Raw genomic sequence first — 21482 nt, 5'->3', positions numbered from 1 at the left:
AGTACCACTGTGGAAAGCATAGGCCTGGCTATACCATAACAAAAGCAGGAACCTCAAGGCTAATTGAGAGACTCTGCATGGGATGGACTAGGCGCATTGGTCATCAACCCTGTCCTCAGGGCCCACTAACAGGCCAGTTTGCAACATAACTGAAATACATCACAGGTGATATAATTTTCTGCTCAGTGATTGCAGTATTTTAGTCTGCATCTCCCCAAGGTAATACATAAAACCTGGCCTGTTAGTGGGCCCTGAGGACAGGGTTGATGACCACTGGGCTAGGGGATTGTGCCATAGTGAAGTACAGGACAGGGAGAACTTCTAGGCAAACATGGTTTACTTTTAAATAAAGGTCCTATGAGGAACCCAATGGTCTCTTCTGTTACTTTGAGGGACAACTGGTTAAAGCAGACCTTCATCAATGGATATGACTTCCTTTGCTCTGCCCCCCCCCCCCCTTTACACAATGGCAATTTGTTTATTATTAAATATATACTGTATATATATATATATATATATATATATATATATATATATATATATAAAAAAGGATGACGTGTCCAGTGTGCATATCTTACTCATGTGCAGATACAGCATTGGTCTATAGGATCTGGCAGAGCCCCATGTCTGGGAATGCACAGATATTGGCCCAAGATAGTGGCACCCGAAGCAGTTAAGAAGAACTTTGGGCTAGAAGACAGACAATGGTGGACTATATGGACTTGTATGATTTTCTTTCCCATACAGGAACAATTACCAGCAAGTAAAAAAATGTTTTAGGTCGAGGTGGACTGAAGTTCCTCTTTAAAGTGTTACTAAATCCAGGAGCCTACATTCACTATATCTGGTCTCCCACCGTACACAGAACATGCAAATGCAATTATTTTAGTAAAAATAAACTGCTAAATTCTATTTTTCATCAGCAGTATATAGCAATCTTGTGACTTCAATCAGTGTGTGGTTAAAGCTTGTCCCTCTATCTGGACAGTGCTGATTGGCCCTGTGCTGATCACATGCACCCCCCCCCCCCCCCCCATAAAAAAAGAAAAAAAAACTCTCTAGAAATACACACCGAACTGAGCATGTGCAGAGTGCCCCTAAAGCCCTGTACACACGATCAGTCCATCCGATGATAACGGCGTTCTCATCGGTTAACCGATGAAGCTGACTGATGGTCTGATGTGCCTACACACCATCAGTTAAAAAACTGATCGAGTCCAACGCGGTGACGTAAAACACAACGACGTGCAGAGAAAAACGAAGTTCAATGCTTCCAAGCATGCGTCGACTTGATTCTGAGCATGCGCTGGTTTTTAAGCGATGCTCTTGCGTACTAACCATCGGTTTTGACCTATCGGTTAGGCGTCCATCGGTTGAATTTTAAAGCAAGTTCTAAATTTTTGGACCGAAGGATAACTGACCGATGGGGCCCACACACGGTCGGTTTGGACCGATGAAACGGACCTTCAGTCCGTTTCCATCGGTTTTGACTGACCGTGTGTACGCGGCCTAAGGCTCTGTAAGATAAAGACATTAATTGGGGACTGTGGAAGAAGAGGATGATCAGAGAAGTCAATATCAAACAGCCTTTTTACACAAAAAAGGTGTTCCACAGTGAGTATAACAAGCATGGTTTAGTGCATAAACAGACTGATTTTACTGTTGTGGGATTAGTAACACTTTAAAGTGGAGTTCCACCCATTTTTTTATGTTTGTCTGTGCTGCATGCCCTAATCTCATAGTGTTCAAAATGGACAATTTTTATTTATCTTGTTGCTTGTAAATACCTTTATTTTGTAGTCCTTCATTACTTCCTCCTCCTTATTAGCCTAGGCTATTAAGTCACAAGGCTATTCGCAAGCGTTTCTGGGATAGGCATCATGTATCCCAGTAGTCCTTGCAAATAAACCTGACTGAAACCTATTACATCGCTTGTGCAGCACTGAGCATGTGCGAGATCTGCAAGGCTGAAATCCAGGAAGTCATACAGTCTGGCTTCATGATGCCCACACTTAAGATGGCCACGGTCTATTTCTAGATTATAAACTAACTAAATGCTCTAACAACCTAACAAAACGGACCTTAGTTTACAGACTAACTTTACTAGACTACATTAAAGCGGATGTGCCACGGGAAAATAATATTAAAAGCCAGCAGCTACAAATACTGCAGCTGCTGACTTTTAATATTAGGACACTTACCTGTCCTGGAGTCCAGCGCCAATCGCAGCAGAGCACGAGCGATCGCTCGTCTCTCTGCTGCTCCCCCCGCCATCCACGCTCAGGGAACCAGGAAGTGAAGCGCTGCGGCTTCACTGCCAGGTTCGCTACGGCGCATGCGCGAGTCGCGCCGTGCCAGCCGATTGGCTCCCGCTGTGTGCTGGGAGCCGAGTGTTTCCAGCACACAACGGGCGACAGACGGGATGTGACGGAATGCCCGTCTTTTGCCCGTAGCGTCTGGCCGGAAGTGGACAGGTATCTGCACCCCCCTTCCCCCTGAAAGGTGTCAAATGTGACACCGGAGGGGGGGAGGGTTCCGATCACCGGGACTCCACTTTAGGGTGGAGAACCGCTTTAAGCTTGTGTATTACAGGGGTATTTATATTTAAAAAGTGAAATTGTGGGTGGAACTCCCCTTTAAGTTTGGACAAAACTACCGATCTTGTATATGTGTCCAGTAAGGAGAGGCAGCTGACAAAAAGAAGACTAATCAGTGTGTCTCACTGCTCAATGCTGTAAATATAGCCATACAAGATCTTCCATATAAGACTGTGCAAGTGCTATGGGACCCAAAAGCACTGTTTGGCTACACAATTATTTATTTGAATATGAATAACATCCGGCAAATGCATTTGGAAAAATTTGATGTACATCTAGTTATGGAATCTCTGTTTACTACAATAAAATAAATGAATATTCTGTATTACTGAAGGGAATTACTTTGAGAAAGGGATTAGAAAAAAAAGGGGGGCCCTCAATGATTTTACTATGTAGACAGATACAGCTTTGGCTGTGAATCACCTTCATTGTCGATTTGTGCCAGAGTTGGAAAGCTTATCTGTTAAAAAAAACTGGCCCGTAGTTCAAGCCCCAACTGCTAAACTGGGGTTGTTGCCAGCACCAGCTGTGACAGGGAGAGGCCGGTGCTGTTTATGACACACGTAAATACCATGAGACAATCTGTGTGATTCCTTCGTATGGCATGCATAAATGAAGAGGACAACGCAGATGAGACAGAGACAGGGAGCGACACCTGGATCGGTCACACTGCTGTCTGCCCAAAATAAATGTTTGGTATAGTTAAGGTAAAATGTCACTGTGATTTACTTAAAGAAGCCAGTACATAGAGGGGACGTAAACAAATTATGGAAACCTACAAAAAAATTAGCTTGTAAAGGTAAGTCATAAAGGATGATGACTCGGTAGAAGTATGTGTAAACTCTTACCGAGGCGACACAATCAACATATTGATATGTGAGCCTTCAAAGCAGCATCCAACAGGGTTCTGATGGGGGTAGGCAGTCACAGTCCAAAATGTTGGTAAAAAAAAAATGTTTTCTACATTAAACCTCATTTGCCATGTAGTTGCCCACCCCATTAATTTGTTCAGATCTTCTTGCAAGGTTTCCACATCCTGCAGAGAAGTTATTGCCCTGCTTAGCTTAGTATCGTCAGCAAATACAGAGATTAAACTGTTTACCCCATTCTCCAGATCGTTTATGAACAAATTAAATCGGAATGGTCCCAGCACAGAACCCTGGGGGACCCCACTACCCACCCCTGACCATTCCCAGTACTCCCCATATATCACCACCCTCTGAACACGCCCTTGTAGCCAGTTTTCAATCCATGTACTCACCCTATGGTCCATGCCAACAGACCTTACTTTGTACAGTAAACGTTTATGGGAAACTGTCAAATGCTTTTGCAAAATCCAGATACACCACTTCTATGGGCCTTCCTTTATCTAGATGGCAGCTCACCTCCTCATAGAAGGTTAATAGATTGGTTTGGCAAGAACGAGTCTTCATGAATCCATGCTGATTACTGGTAATGATACCGTTTTCATTACTAAAATCCTGTATATAGTTTCCCTCCATAAGCTTGCATACTATTTATGTTAGGCTAACTGGTCTGTAATTCCCAGGGATGCATTTTTGCCCTTTCTCAAATATTGGCGCTACATTGGATTTTGTCCAATCAGCTGGTACCATTCCAGTCAGTAGACTGTCAGTAAACATTAGGAACAATGGTCTGGCAATTACTTTACTGAGTTCCCCAAGTATCCTCAGGTGCAAGCTGTCTGGTCTCGGTGATTTATTAATGTTAAGTTTCCCAAGTCTATTTCTAGATCTGTCCTCTGTTAGCCATGAGTAGGGATGAGCCGAACACCTCCCTGTTCGGTTTGCACCAGAACCTGCGAACAGACCAAAAGTTTGTGTGAACTTTAGAACCCTATTAAAGTCTATGGGACTCGAACATTTGAAATCTAAAGTGCTAATTTTAAAGGCTAATATGCAAGTTATTGTCCTAAAAAGTGTTTGGGGACCCTGGTCCTGCCGGACCAGGGGACACGTATCAATGCAAAAATAGTTTTAAAAACTGCAGTTTTTTCGGGAGCAGTGATTTTAAAGGACTTTTTATCCTTCAGAAATGACACTTTGTGCAGGGACAGTTCTGAGCACGGGAAACAAGCGCTGCTTTACAGGCATACTTTACACACCCCCTAGGTACGAAATTTAAAGGAATATTTCACTTTTATTGTTTTACTTTAAGCATTATTAAAATCACTGCTCCCGAAAAAACTTCAGTTTTTTAAAACTTTTTTTGCATTGATACATGTCCCCTCAGACTTTTTAGGACAACAACTTGCATATTAGCCTTTAAAATTAGCAATTTAGATTTCTCCCATAGACTTTTCCAGGGTGTTCTGCGGCTTTTCGAATTTGCCGCGAGCACCCCAAATTGTTTCGCTGTTCGGCGAACAGGCAATGTTCAAGTCGAACATGAGTTCGACTCGGACCCGAAGCTGATCCCTAGCCATGAGGGTGCTTCCTGTGATATGTCATGAGGATAAACACTGCAGTTTTGGTTACTGAAGCCCCCGATTCCCTTGTGAAGACTGAGGAGAAGAATAAATTCAATACCTTCGCCATCTCCCCATCCTTTGTAACCAGATGTCCTTCCTCATTCTTTATGGGGCCAATATGGTCTTTCCTCCTTTTTTACAGGCATACCCCACTTTTAAGTACACAACGGGACCAGAGCATGTATGTAAAACGAAAATGTACTTAAAGTGAAACAATACCCTTTTTCACTTCTAGGGTGTAGTAGGGGGTCAGGGACTGTAGTGGGGGTGTCAAGAGCTGTAGTTGAGGTCTCAGGGGCTGTAGTGGGGGTGTCAGGGGCACACTGGAACAGGGTGGGGTATGCTCTCGGAGCTTCAGCTCCTTCTACTGCGGCTGCAAAATGTCCGTACAATACTTGTAAGGCACTTTACATACACTCGCAGGTATGTCCTTACTCGCGAGTGTATGTAAAGTGAGTGTACTTAAAGCGGGGTATGCCTGTACTGTTTATATACTTAAAGAATTTCTTGGGATTTTTTTTGCTCTCCTCCACTATGTGTCTTTTGTGTTCTATCTTGGCCGCCTTAATTGCCCCCTTACATTTCTTGTTGCATTCTTTGTAAATTCTGAATGCTGATTAGGATCCCTCAGCCTTGCATTTTTTAAAGGCCTTCTCCTTTGCTTTTATATGCATTTTTACATTGCAGTTAAGCCATCCAGGACTTTTGTTCGCTCTTTTAAATTTATTTCCTAATTGGAAGCATTGGCTAATGCCCTTATTTTATATGCTCTTAAAGCAAACCCATCTCTCTTCTGTGTTCTTTGTTCCTAAGATTTTATCCCAATTTATATCTTCTTAGGGTAGGGTTGACAATCTGGAAATACTGGGGTATCTATAAATTAGCTGGTGTGTGTGTGTGCACACTGCAACACAGTGCTGGTTTCTAAAATGGCTATACTATTATTGGTGTCTGTTTTCATTAAACTGACACCTCCTATTGTGGTGTCACAGCAGAATATACCAAGCAAGCAAGATTGCAACTTTTCTCCAATCTGATAAAATAGTGCCGAGCCGCACTTTAAAAAAATGAAAACATACAAACAAGCAAAAAAAGACAGCCCTATTCTGGTAGCGGAGGGAAGGAGGGGGTGGAAAGGAGAGAAGTCACTCCTGAGGGTAAAGATCTGCATTAATAAAAACTTTCCCTTTAGGCCCCGTACACACGACCAAACATGTCTGCTGAAACTGGTCCGCGGGCCAGTTTCAGCAGACATGTTCGGTCGTGTGTAGGACCGAGCGTGCAGGATTCCAGCAAACATTTGCCCGCCGGGCCTTTTCCCAGCGGACAAATATTCCTGGACTTGTTTTAAAACAGTCCGCTGGAATCCTGCCCGCTCGGACATGTTCGGTCGTCTGTACAGACCTACCGTACATGTCCGAGCGCCCGCCATCCCTCGCATGCGTCGAATGACTTCGACGCATGTGTGGAAGCATTTAACTGGCAGGCCCGCCCACGTCACCGCGTCATCGTCGCGCGACACCGCGGACACGCCCCGCGTATTGTTTACGCGCGGATTTCTGTACGATGGTTAGTACAGCCATCGTACAGAAATCCCCGGGCAGACATGTACGGTGAAAACGGTCCGGCGGACCGGTTTCATCGTACATGTTTGCCCGTGTGTACACGGCCTACGAAGATGGTTATTTGAAAGCCATCTATTTTTTAATGCAACATTTGTTTATATAATAAAGCAGCATAAAAGCAGCAAGTATCCTATTATTAGAAGCATTACCTATAATTCCTGTGTACGCCATCAGGCAGGCGGCATAATTCTCTCGCGCACACCCAGTCACGGAGTGCGGTGAAGGCTGACAATCTAACTGGAACGCTGCTAGCCGGGACCTGAAAATAAAAAAGATAACCGTGTTAAAAGGGCCCTTATGAATTACTAGAACTTTTGAAAATGTTTTTATTTCTGTCAGAGACACAGATACACGATATAGCCAAAGATTTGTGGACAATTGACCATCACAACTATATGAGCTTGTTGGACATTGTGAGACCGCCTGGCATCCAGCCTGGGAGCCTCCGCCAAGATACAGCTTCCTCCACTCCGGAACCAGAAACCAGGTATTATACCCAATAACTAGCTGAGGTGCAAACTGGAACTGACCCTTTATTGTAAAATCACACAGAATATAAACCACGCAAAATCAGATAAGAGTTTGATCACATTATTGTAAACAATGCAAACTTTAAACAGTAATATCATTAGTACACCTGATGAACAGCCAACAGCTAACAGTGATCTAATAACAGTAAGCTAATCAACAGCTAGGCACCCAAACTTTGATTAGTTCCGGAGTGTCCAACATCAGACAGCCTGGCACCAAGCCCACAGATACACAAAGTACATTACACATGCTGTCTGTCAGGTGTTTGACTTTCACTTGTGTAATCTGTATACTACAAAAGAAAAACATAAAGTGGAATTCATTTATCTTCATAGAGTTCTTGAGGGAGATTATTGATATTTCTGTCCCAAGTGAAGGAGCTTCTCCAACCCAGTCTGCAGGAGGGCCACCATATTTCCTCTGACCATTAACCTGCAAAGGATTAATATTAATATAGATTAATATATATATATATATATATATATATATATATATATATATATATATATATATATAGTCAGAGTGGGTAAAATAGGGATGCGGAGAGTTGAATCTGTAGGGCATGTAGGTAGTACTTCCCACAGTTAGTCACTGGGTGCACCTTATAGGTGGTGAGTGAGATTCAACCTGGGAGCCGCTTGGGTTAAGTGCCAGCCATGCCCCTGTTAGAATTGGGGTGTCCTGGGTCAGGATGTATTAGAAATGTGGAGAACTTCCTGTGATGGGTAGAAGTAGTTCCCACAAATAGAGGTAACAAGTTTCTCCTGTGGGTGGATACAGACCTGCATGTAGACATTTATGGTGAAATGCTCTGCCCATAGGCTATAGAAGAATTCTAATATTGGTTGACTAGTAATAATAATTAATAAATATAATTATTATTAGTCATACAACATTAGAATTCTTCTATAGCTTGTAGGCGGAACATTAGACCGTAAATGTACGATTGCGGCATCGTACAGTTTCGTTGCTCCGTCGAATCTTTTTTTAAAGATTCTGTCGAATCTTCTTTTTTTTTTTAACCCTTTCACGCCGAGCGTACGCATATATGCGTCCTCGGCTTTCAGGGGTTGTACCGGGATGATGCCTGCAGCCGCAGGCATCATCCCGGTACCGTTGTTTAGAGCGGGCGATCGGCTTTCCAAACATAACAACCGATGCGGCTAAAAGCCGCTCGGTTGTTATGCCGGAGGAGCGGGAGGGGACATCCCCCCCCTCCCGCCGCCTCTCGCCGCTCTGACCGGGCCTCCCGTCCCACCGGGAGACCCGATCCACGATCCGGCGCCTCCAGCGTCTCGGCGCGCTCTGAAACAAAGCCGTAAACGGCTTTGATTCAGTGTGCGCATTGAAACCACGGAAGCGGCGTCATGACGTCACTTCCGGGTTTCTCGGCTGCCAATGGCGCCGGATTTAAAAAAGTACACAGTATTCAGAATCGCCGTTTTCGGCGATCTGAATACTTTGAAGTGCAAAGGAGGGCTCGGAGGTCTTTTAGACCCCCGATCCCTCCATAAAGAGTACCTGTCACGACCTATTGCTGTCACAAGGGATGTTTACATTCCTTGTGACAGCAATAAAAGTGATCAAAATGTAAAAAAAAAAAAAAAAAATGTAATATTAGAAAAAATAAATAAATAAATAAGAAAACAAAAAAAAAAATTTTTTAAAGCGCCCCCCTCCCCGCGAGCTTGCGCAGCAAAGAAAGCGCATACGGAAGTCGCGCCCGCATATGAAAACGGTGTTCAAATAACACATGTGAGGTATCGCCGCGATCGTAAGAGCGAGAGCAATAATTATAGCACTAGGCCTACTCTGTAACTCTAACCTGGTAACCGTAAAAAAAGTTTAAAGCGTCGCCTATGGAGATTTTTAGTTACCGTAGTTTGTCGCCATTCCACGAGTGCGTGCAATTATAAAGCGTGTCATGCTTGGTATCTATTTACTCGGCATAACATCATCTTTCACATTATGCAAAAAAATTGGGCTAATTTTACTTTTTCATTTTTTTAAAATTCATGAAAGTAAATTTTTCCCAAAAAGTTGTGTTTAAAACACCGCCGCACAAATACCGTATGACATAAAATATTGCAACAATCGCCATTTTATTCTCTAGATTCTCTGCTAAAAATATATATATAATGTTTGGGGGTTCTAAGTAATTTTCTAGCCAAAAATATGGATTTTAACTTGTAAACACCAAATGTCATACATAGGCATAGGCATGAAAGGGTTAAAGGTTCCGTCAAATCTTTTTTTTTTTTTTAAGATTCCGTCGAATCTTTTTAGAACATTCGACAGACACCATAAGCCTTCAATGACAGATTCAACCTTAATTAATTTTGATATTCGGACGAATGCATTTTTTTAGATGAAATAAAAAAAAAATTCGGGAGTAACTAAATAAATTTATTTTTCGGACGAAAACGAAATTCCGAAATCAAATATTTCAGTGTGCACATGTCTAGTAAATGCCACAAGGGGAGTGGTAACTGGTTTCTCCTGTGAGTGAATTAATATGAACCTTCTTGTAGGCAACATTGAGCTTCCCTTTAATGGGAAAGCTGGAGGCAGCTGGATGTCTGCTCACATTCAGTAGGGTAGGGTAGGGTTGTAGTTCCCCTGGTTATTGTTTATAATTGTTTATTGAATATTTTTGTTAAGCGTTAAATCACATAAGCATTAAAACGCTACCCGGCGGCGGGACCAAGTGCCATTCGCCGTACATACAACAACAATAAAATCACAGACAGCAAAGCCGTTAAAACAGAAAAACATTAAAACATTAAAAAGCAATAGCATAAATCAGACAAAAAAAAAACAGTACAAGAGCCCCTAGAAGAAAAAGAACCCCTGTCACCCCGTCAGTTTCCACCCCCTGTCGCACAGCCATCTACCCAGCCTTGAGGTCTGCCTGAGAGCCAACGGCAGGAGGTTCCACTCTCTAGGTCCCAACCTCGAGAATGCTCTGCCCCCCCACTTTTTTAATCTAAACTTTGGGACCACCAGGCGGAATTGAGTGGCCGCTCTTAATGAACGGCCAGTAAGATGTCTTGTCAATTTCGCCTGGAGGTAAGTAGGACCTAATTTATTGAACGCCTTAAAAACTAAGATTAAAACCTTAAATCTGATCCGCTGCCCCACAGGCAGCCAATGAAGGGCTGCCTGGTGCCCAGAGGTTGGGCGGTGGCCTCTCAGATTGAGGGCTAGCCTTACCGCTCGATTCTGGACTTTCTGTAGGCGTTTGATCTAGACGTTTGGTTATCCACTAGATGCCATTATAGGTGGCGAGTATGATCCGATCTTAGGAGCCAGTTGGGTTAGGTGCCAGCCATGCCCCTGTTAGGAGAGGTGTGTCCTGGATGAGGGTATATTAATAAAGTGTAGAACTTCCTGTAGTGGTAGGCAGTAGTTGCCACAAGAAGAGTGATAATCCGCTCTTCCTTTGGGTGAATAAATATGGACCAGCATAAAGGCGGGAAAGGGAGATTGTTTAGATTACCCTTATGGACCAGTTGGAGGACCACTTGCATTTCCCTAGTACTCTGGGACACCCCTCCTGTAGATACAGGCCACTTGTTTTGTCTATACCCTCTGTACTATGGTATTTTTGACTTACATAATTACCCTTGTCTTGTGCTCTCTGTACATTGGTTTGAAAGTGTTTAAAATTGTATGTTGTATTCTGCTGATCATCTGATAGGCTGACCTGTACCTTGCGTTCATTCATTTAGTAAAGAGTCCACATATGTGGACTGCTCTATCCTCTAACTTATATGGAGATGTCCCCTGGCCATATGCACTGGGGTCTATTGCCTTCTAATCTTGGGACTCTGTGGAGTATTGCCCTGCAGGCATCCTCCAAGTGATCAGCACTGGGATCCTGGGGGCCTCATATTCATAGTACTCCGCTGGAATAAAGGCTGGACAGGAATGGGTTACCCCATTACACAGAAAATCCAGAACAGGGACCGTCTCATCCCAAAAGTGGGATGCTGGGAGTTATGAGTTATCGCCAGCGCTACATAAAGTGGTTTAATAAAGTGAGGCAGCAGGATGCAGGCCAGAAAGCGATGATTGAAATGCTGAAAATGTGTGGGCGCCACAATCCCGTATACGATAGATGTAGGAGAAAACTGCCTGCTGTATCTTTTACTAGCATGGAACACATTGGGCTTTAAGTAATAACCTCGTAGCCAGGCCATGCATCTTGTAAGGGAGCAATACATCTTGTTCTATAGAGGAATGCAGCGCGCAATGACAATTTCTAAATGTACCAGTAAATTTATTGCTCGGGTCGTTGATGCATAGCTGTAACTGCTGCAGATAAACCAAGGGCTGTTTTATAACTGTGTTTCCCATAAAGAACTATCTCAGCCCCAAAGGTTCAACTTAAAGCCACAGGGACCCTGTGCAAAAAAAAAAAAAAAAAAGATTGCCTAGTGTCTCCATCAACATTTTGAAAGTGTTCTGGATCCAGCTCTAATAAAGGCATAGCCTCTTCTTTTTAAAGGGGAACATGCATACACAAATTAAAAATACATACGTAGTACACAGTTCACTTAGGGGTGCATTTATACATAATTTGCAAAGCTGTTTGTCCATTGGAATTTGTTCTGTGTGAATGTTCTTTGGCTATATTCTCTGCAGATCGAATGTATGAATGCGAAAATCACTACATTATGTCCACTAGATGGAGCTGGGGAGCATATTTACTTGCTATGATAGTCAGCGACAACTAGTGGCCATAATGTGGTATTTTCCCCATTCACACAAAAAAAAAAAAAAAATCGACAATTTCGACAGACAAACTGCTACCAGTATGTGATTTTTTAATTAATATTACCCATACAAGTAGTATTAAATCGTCATTTAATTATTGCTCTGTTGAGCTACAAATAACTGACAGTATATAAAAAAATGAAATATTGTATACTGAAGTTCATACCTAATTTTTCCAGACTAGGCACAAAAAGGGGACAGAAAACCTTTTTGGGGTTTTAATAACATTTAAACCTTGCAAATTTGCATCATAAAACAAATCTTTAATTGCAGGATGTTTACCTCCGACTGGATTAGTATAAAAAAATGTATATTCTTCCTTGAATCTCGAATTAATTTGTGTATTTCTTCCAGATCTGTGCAGTAATCCAGTGTGAGACTTTCCCTCGGTGAAGGAACTTCCTGTAATTTTAAAGACAGCTCACTGCGGCCCTCTCTCTTTGTGCAGGGTGACTGGTCTTGTCTCCGCCCCTTCCTGTAGTTTTCTCCAGGAAGCCTGTAGTAGGTGGAGCCTGCTGGGCCCCTCCTACAGCTCTGCTTTCTGCACAGGCTACAGAAAGCGCAGTGATGAGGTCACTGCTACTTTTACAAGATAATATTTAGGTTTGTAAACATGTTTGATGCTCACAAAGTGGACTTAAACCTTTGTGGCCATTGAGAAGTATATACTGTATGTTCCTGGAGTTCAGCTGGGTTTCCTCCTAAAGTGCATGCTGTTAGGTTAATTGGGTCCTGTCTAAATTGGGCCTAGTATATGTATGTATGAGTGTGAGGAAGGGACCTTAGATTGTAAGCTCCTTTACAGTAGGGACTGATTTATATATGTAAAGAGTTGTGTAAATTGTCATTGCTATATAAATACCAATAATATAATAGTTATATATATATATATATATATATATATATAATAATAATGGGGCAGATCCACAAAGATCTGCCCCGGCGCATCGTATCTGAGATACGCTACGCCGCCGTACCTTACCTGGCTTTGGTTCGAATCCATAAAGATTTTGCGCCGTAAGTTACGGCGGCGTAGTGTATCTCAAGTGTTGTAACGGCGCGGAATTCAAATTGGGCAGGTAGGGGGCGTGTTTCATTTAAATGAAGCGCGTCCCCGCGACGAACGAACTGCGCCGTCCCTAAATTTCCCGCCGTGCATTGCGCGAAATGACGTCGCAAGGACGTCATTGGTTTTCACCTGGACCTAAATTACGTCCATCCCGATTCATGAACGACTTACGCAAAAAAAATAAAATAATTGAAATTATACACTGGAACGACAGCCATACTTAACATTGAGTACGCCATGAAATAGCAGCAGACTAGAGACGACGTAAAGGAATGCGCCGGCCGCTCGTACGTTCGTGGATCGTTGGAAATAGCTAATTTGCATATTCAACGCGGAAAACGAAGGGAACGCCACCCAGCGGACGCCGAACAATTGCATCTTAGATCCGAAGGCGTACAAAGCCGTACGCCTGTCGGATCTAACCCAGATGCCGTTGTATCTTGTTTTGAGGATTCAAAACAACGATACGACGCGGAAAATTTGAAAGTACGCTGGCGTACCAGTAGATACGCCGGCGTACTCTCTCTGTGGATCTGCCCCATTATCTGTAAGTACTGTACATAGATTGCTTTTTTGCTCTTAGGATTAGATATACTTTAACCCCTTCGAACCGGCGCATCCTGACACTGTAAGGGGCTTAGGATGCCGGGGGGGGGGGGGTTATGTTCATGTGACCACTGTGATTGGCTGTGGTCATGTGACCGCTGTGATTGGCTGTGGTCATGTGACCGCTGTCACTGTCTGTGGTCATGTGACCGCTGTGACCGATGTGATTGGCTGTGGTCATGTTTATGGTCATGTGACCGCTGTGATTGGCTGTGGTCATGTTTATGGTCATGTGACCACCGTGATTGGCTGTATCCAGGATAAATAAGGATGACAGGTCTTCTTTATGGAGAGATCTCAAGGACCCCAAATCTCTTCTTTAAAACAAAAGATCCCCAATATATATATATAGCCTAGACCGGAAGTGACGTCATGACGTCGTTCCGGTCCTCCAAGGCCATAGAGGCGATCAAAGAGGATCTACTCTTTGATCGCCTATCAGAGCAGCCTGTGGCACAGTCAGATTGTTTCTCGGGGTGAACCGGAAGCCAGAGAGACAGCGGCGAGTTTCTGAAAGCGCTCCAGAGGCTAATGAGCTGCTCGGAGTGCATTCATGAGAAAGCCAGCCACCGGCTGCAAAAAAAAATACCAGGGTTATGGCTGATGGCTTCAACCATAATCCCGGTAAACCACTTCAAAGCTGCAATGTACAGTGGAACCTTGGTTTACGAGTAATGTGGTTAACGAGCATTTTGAAAGATGAGCAACTTTTTTTTAATTCTGACTAGGTTTGCGAGCAGAATTCAAGCTAATGGGGTGTGCAGTACCGCATTTAGCCAGAGGTGGGGGGGGCACCGGTGACACTCGGAACGGTTCGGAGTCGTTTGGAAATACTCAGAATCACTTGGAAATACTCTGTTCCCAGGTTTTCTGAGCCTTTCTGAGGGTTTCCAAGGTCAGCTGAACTGTCCCCGAGCATTTCTGAAGATCTCCGGCGCCCCCCCCCACCATTATTTTCTGGCCGCATGCGGTATTGCATGCCATTGAAGTCAATGCGGAACAAATTATTTTAGTTTCCATTGACTTCTATGGGGAAATTCGTTTTCATATGCGAGTGCTTTGAATTACGAACATTCTCCTGGAACGGATAATGCTCGTAATCCAAGGTTCCACTTTATATTTATTTACATATTGCGGTCAGCAAATGGTTAAGCTTTGACAATAAAACCTGAAAGCTGATTGGTTTCTACACAGAGCCGCACCAGATTTTGCACTCTCCAGTTTTAATAAATCCACTCCTTTGGGCGATGTGATGATTAGTTTGCATAAAGCAGTGCACATGACCACAATTAACTTTCACGGCTTGTTCCAAACAAAAGGAAGTGAGGGGCAAAAGGAAATGTTTTGGGAGCTCACAGGGGACATTACAGTAAGGCAGAAAAACACATTAACAAACAATTTAATGAAAAAATTTATTACAGAGCTATTAAAAAGGGACACTAAAGGTTCATGCTTTTTCACCTTAATGCACCTTAATGCATCCAGCCCCCCGTTTTACTTACCTGAGCCCGTTCACCTGCTGCGCTCGCCCGCGACGTCGTCTTCGCCGCTCAGTCTAGACGTTGATTGGCTAGAGTGGATGGATTGAAAGCAGCGCAGCCATTGGCTTGCGTTGCTGTCAATCACATGCAATGATGCGGCGCGCCGGGGGGGCGGGGCCGAGTGATACAGTGAGCTGCTATAGCCGCCGGCTGTATCACGGGAACGCGCCCGCAAGAACTAACCACCATGTGAGAGAGCTCGCATGAAGGTGGTTAGTTCTTGCGGTGAAGAGCCGAGACAGCCGCCGAGGGACCCCAGAAGACCAGGTTCGGGGCCACTCTGTGCAAAACAAGCTGCACAGTGGAGGTAAGTATAACATGTTTGTTATTTAAAAAAAAATAAAAAAATTGCCTTTACAACCCCTTTAATTAGTGGATGTGTATGGATTACTGTTTGAGAATAAAGATATAGTTTAATGTCACTTTAAAAATTTCTACAAATATTGGTTGCTTATGAAAGAGATTCAAGACCCACCGGGCCATCATTTGTTCTTTTGCTGTGATCACACATTCCCTGTGTAAAAAATATTCCTGAGCCCCAGACACGATCTCAGAGGAAAGACCTCTCGTCTAAGAGATGATAGGATAAAGAAAGTGATTTATAGATTTTCGGTGTATGCACCGGTGAGCTTGTTAGGCCGCTGTCGGAAACAGAGATATATAAACTTTCTTAATGGGGTTTTCGGCCAAGTGAGTTGGAAGCCGGGGATAAAACAAGCCGGATGTATGAACTTTGTTTCCTATAGGAGCTTTGTCTTCCAGAAATATTTTGTAGCTTTCGGCTCAGTAAACAATAATGCGGTGGGTGTTTCGGTGCTAAGGGCCACGGCAGACTAGAGATCCGGTTTCTGGGGACATCTCACCAGCGTCTGGATCACCATGCATGTATGAAGTGAACTCACACGGATACTTAAACTTTGTCTATATTGTAGAAATTGATCATAAAATGAGAGCAATTTACAACAATGGCGCCAGGATGAAGGAAGAGTTGCCACCTCAACCCTTTAAAACTAAACACATTTTATTTACATGGGTTCTGTGGCTGATTAAGGTGGTAATTACGTATTTATCGGCGTATATCGCGCACTATTTTCCCCTTAAAATAAGGGGAAAATCGTGGGTGCGCGATATACGCCGATAGCCGCTTCCCGTGCTCTGTTTGAAATCCTGCGCCGACATATACCGAGTGCAGTACACTCAGGTACATTCGGCCAGGTTCGGCTTCGCTCGTGCTCACGCAGAAACGTCACAGAGCGTGAGCGTGAGCTAAGCCGAGCCTTGCCGAATGTACCCGAGTGTACTGCACTCGGTATATGTCGGCGGAGGCGTTCGACTGAGCGCGGGAAGCGGGGACTCGACGTGAGGCCGGGAGGACACCATCGAGGCCGCAGACGGACGCCGGACCGGACGATGGACGCTGGAAAGACACCAAAACTGTAAGTAATAAAATCATATAACTTTTTTTTTTACAGAAATTTCGGGGGCAACATTAGGGGTGCGCGGTATACGCGGGAGCGCGTTATACCGCGATAAATACGGTACTTCGTGCCTTAGCTGCACTAACGTACTCTCAGAACCTGTGTAATTCATATGGCCCAGATTCACAAAGGACTTACCACGGCGTATCTCCTGATACGCCGTCGTAAGTTCCGAATGTGAGGCGTCGCATCTATGTGCCTGATTCATAGAATCAGATACGCCTCACTGTTGCCAAGATACGACTGACGTAAGTCTCTTACGCTGTTGTATCTTGGGTGCATATTTACGCTGGCCGCAAGGGGCGCTTCCGTAGATTTACGCATATAATATGCAAATGAGGTAGATACGCCGATTCACGAACGTACTTGTGCCCGCTATGACGTTTACGTTAGGCTTACGTCCGGCGTAAATTTACCCCTGCTATATGAGGTGCAGCCAATGCAAAGTATGGACGTCGGAACAGCCGTCGATTTTTCCGTTGCTTATGTACGTTGTACGTGAATATAGCTGTGCGTAACTTGCGTTCACGTCGTAGGCAGTGTTCGATGTATCTTAGGCATTCTATCTGACGCATGCACACTGGGATACGTCCACGGACGGCGCACGCGCCGTTCGTTCGGCCCCTCATTTGCATGGGGTCACGGATCATTTTAATACATCATGCCTACCTCTTCCAAATTTGAATTACGCGGGGTTACGCCCGCTAATTTACGCTAATTTACGCCTCAACTTACGGAGCAAGTGCTTTGTGAATACTGCACTTGCCTGTCTAAGTTGCGACGGCGTAGCGTACATAGGATACGATACGCCCGCACAAAGATACGCCCAGATACGTGAATCTGGCCCTATGTGTTTGGATTTAAAGGCATGAGGTGGCAATCCTAGATAAAGGTCATACACTTGTTTAAGCAGAAGAGGGCACTGTTTATCTACAAGGCACTTTCTAATAGTAATAGCAATACATACTGTATGTTGCAAGTCAAACACTTCTTCAGGCAGAAGAGGGCGTTATTTATCCACAAGGCATTTTCTAATAGTAATAGCACTACATTTGTTGCAGGTCATACACTTCTTCAGGCAGAAGAGGGCGGTGTTTTATGCACAAGGCACTATCCAAAGGTAATATTGCAGTTATAGCACTACATATGTTGCAGATCATACATGTCTTCATGTCTTCAGGCAGGAGAGGGCGCTATTTATACACAAAGCACTTTCTAATAGGAATAGCGCTACATATGTTGTAGGTCATAGGCCTTCTGCAAGGCCTATGCTTCCTTCCCCAGGCACCAGGTAATTCTAGTAGCAATTGCGACCTGGCGCCTGGATTTCGTCGAACCCTGTTACATAATGGTAATTGGCAGTCAACATAATGACTCTGTGCTGCAGATGTGTTTGTAACTGTGATTTTACTACTTCAAAGCCAGATCATTTTTTAAAGACTTGTGCATTATTTTGTCCACCCTTGTATCTTGCTGAGCGGGAGGGGAGGAAGATCAATAACATCCCAAATCACATGACCAGGATCTTTCCTAGAGTTAGAGCCCACACAATAAAAAGCAGAACCGCATTGTACCTGAGTACCACACACTAAAAACACTATTTCATCAATTTATAAGATTCAAACCAAACCCCCATCCCCCGTCCCCGTCCATCCCCCCCTGACCATGCATGTCTCCATGCTTTATTTTGGTAAGAAATGAATTTGAAAAACACTCCATTCTCATTTCTAACCATGTCTATCTTGAGTAAAGGCAGATGATTACTCTCTGGTATCCATCTGCCCTTAACTTAGGCATGCAGGGAGGGGTGTGCTTTAATGAGAAAGAGCATCCTCCCCTCCTATAGGGAAAAAAAATTAAAATGAAGACACCTGGGATATACGACTTCCCTTTGGCTTAGGCCAGAAACCAGTAGGCAACTGAGAAAATTAAAAAAAAATATATAAAATAAAAAAATAGAAAAAGTTTAACACAAGTAAATGTGATATACACTATATTGTCAAAAGTATTGGGACACCTGCCTTTACACGCGCATGAACTTTAATGGCATCCCCCGTCTTAGTCCGTAGGGTTCAATATTGAGTTGGGCCACCCTTTGCAGCTATAACAGCTTCAACTCTTCTGGGAAGGTTGTCCACAAGGTTTGGTCTGCACAGAGTCCTGACCTCAACCCAATAGAACGCCTTTGGGATGAATCAGAGAGAAGACTGCAAGCCAGGCCTTCTCGCTCAACATCAGTGCCTGAGCTCACAAATTCTGGAAGAATGGTCAAACATTCTGCTTCTGGAAGAATGGTCAAACATTCCCATAGACACACTCCTAAACCTTGTGGACAGCCTTCCCAGAAGAGTTGAAGCTGGTATAGCTGCAAAGGGTGGGCAAACTCAATATTGAACCCTACTGGGGTGGGCCAAAGGATGGGCAAACTCAATATTGAACAGTACTGGGGTGGGCCAAAGGGTGGGCAAATAATATTGAACCCTACTGGGGTGGGCCAAAGGGTGGGCAAACGATATTGAACCCTACGGAGTAAGATTGGGATACTGTTAAAGATCTTATACATGTAAAGGCAGGTGTTCCAATAATTTTCACAATATAGTGTAGTTTCCTGTCTATTTATTAATACTAACAGTATAAGGATTAAAAATAGTCATTGTTGATTGAGAGTGTAAAGTTCCACTTTAAAGTAACAGTTGGCATTCTCTACATGGCTAATTAAACTGGCAGCATGGACGGGTCAGGGACAGCCCTTTTCCACCCATTACATGAGAAAGGCAATACCTACATAGTTCATTAAAAAGCTGAACAAGAAATGCCAGAGGGGCGGGCATTAAAGTGGACCTGTTGCCAATGCTGTATCCTGGCCTAGGCCAACAAGGCCCAGGCCTAGGGCAGCACTTTGCAGGAGGTCAGCACAGACAGTGTCCCCGCCGGCTTGCACTACACTGTTAGGCAAATTAGTTTAGCGCCCCCATAAATCGTCCGCACCGCTTCCTGTATGTGGGCGGTTGGCATTCTGCAACTGTGGGGGGGGGGGGGGCGTCACTTCTAATTTTTTACCATCCCTGCCCCACTGTAGAGATTTCCCTTCACTTCCTGTCCCATAGCCAAACAGGAAGTGAGAGGAACTCTATGCAAATTAAGGGAATCCATTTCAGGGTGGGTCTTAAACCGCAATGGGTGTGGCCTTGACAGGAAGGGGTGGGTCATATTTAAATTAGAGGGTGCACGAGTTTAGTCAGGCCTAGGACAGCACAAAACCTAAATACACCCCTGCCTGTTGCTATGCCTTACATGAGCCAAGGGCAGGTACACTTTAAATGACTTTTATTCCAGAACATGATTTTATAGTGTTTCCACTTGCCCGGCTCTGTGCAGCGTTTCATTGTTGCGCTCTGATAGAAGAATTAGCCACACTTCGCAGTCAGAACTCTTCATTCTCCTCTACACAACTGTCAAAAGATCTATGACATCCTCCACAATGGATATTGACTTGGTGCCTGTAGCACTTGTCACACAATCACTCACGGCTGCTGCCATTAGCAGAATAGGAGTGCGTCTCTGTCAATGTTTATTACAACGAAGCTCAAGGACCTTTCCAGACTCCCACGGGAGTATTAAATGTCAGGCACTAATTTATAATTAAAAGGATGCAATGTTCCTCTTTGAAAGCCATTTGGGATTTTATAGCACTCAATCCGTTATGGAACTACAAAGCCCATTTAGATTGCCATAACGAGCGGGGACTTTTTGGACCATCAGGTGTTGGGAGCTGTTGTTCATTTATTTGAGTTGTTTAGCAGGATCGCTTGAAGGTTGTTAAGGCAGGATCCTTCGAGCACCTGAGCCCCGACCCAAGACAGGACACCCCCCCAGACTAGGGGGTACCCCTAAGGGCCCACGACAGCCTCCTCAGTACTGTATCTCCATCTTCTACTCAAATGTCCCTGCTGGCATGGTATATGACTAGTTATGAGTTGAGCTCTGCCCACTGCCAGCCCACTCCTGGGGATTGGCCGAGGCCTCATACATATTCAAGGCAGCTCCTTCTAACCTCCACCCACTAATTATAGAAGATTCTACAACCTTCTAAACCAGGGGGAGGCACCAAAGGAGCTGTCAAGATGAGTCATCCAGCCTTGAACTTCTAACACACCCTGTACTACTTCTAGCACACGCAAGAGGGCGCTACACCTGTCTGTAGGAATACTGTGCCACCACTGCTTCACTTTGAGACCGGGTTCACACATATGCAGCTGTGGGGTCCAGTGCGTCTTTGTTCACCAGTTTACTGGTTCAGGTGTCTGAATTCGCACACAGGACCCTTTTTGAATGTGGACCGCGGGTGCCCGGGATCTGTTTGAACCGGATCCATTGAGATATGCTTCTTTTCTGAACAGGAAGTGCTAGAAGCAAGATGGCTGTGGGGGGGGGGGGGGGGCATCTGGGCTTCTGTGGGGGAAGACACAAAGCAGCTCAGTTCTTGTACTTTTTGGTCCTGCCAGCCCACCAGTGCTATAAAAAAGGGGGAAGGCTGAGATCCAAGGGCCTGGTTTACGCCCTTTTGATCCCATTAGTGGGGTCTGTTCCTGCTTGAGGTTGGCGGTACTTCTAGCCTGAAGGCACCAGAACTTTCAGAGGCATCCCAGCCTTGGAATATACCATCATGGACTTTCACCTCATGAAGGTATGTCTGGGCAGCCACACTATAGTAGTTAGTTTAGGAAAAATAAAGTTGTTCATATTGAAATGTCATTCAAGGGGT

At 44.2% G+C, this 21482-nt stretch overlaps 1 protein-coding gene across 1 annotated transcript in view; it reads right to left on the bottom strand.

Annotated features, from left to right (window-relative positions):
• GFRA4 (GDNF family receptor alpha 4) overlaps positions 1-21482 on the bottom strand; it is a 209714-nt gene that overhangs the window by 12605 nt on the left and 175627 nt on the right. Inside the window, exon 6 of the mRNA XM_040357334.1 lies at positions 6863-6972. Within this exon, the coding sequence (XP_040213268.1) occupies positions 6863-6972 (110 nt within the window). The remainder of the gene's footprint in view (positions 1-6862; positions 6973-21482) is intronic.

Source organism: Rana temporaria, chromosome 1 (genome assembly GCF_905171775.1).
Source record: "Rana temporaria chromosome 1, aRanTem1.1, whole genome shotgun sequence".
Taxonomy (NCBI): Eukaryota; Metazoa; Chordata; class Amphibia; order Anura; family Ranidae; genus Rana; species Rana temporaria.
Note: the sequence above shows the minus strand (reverse complement) of the source record. Positions and strands in the feature narration are given on the sequence as shown.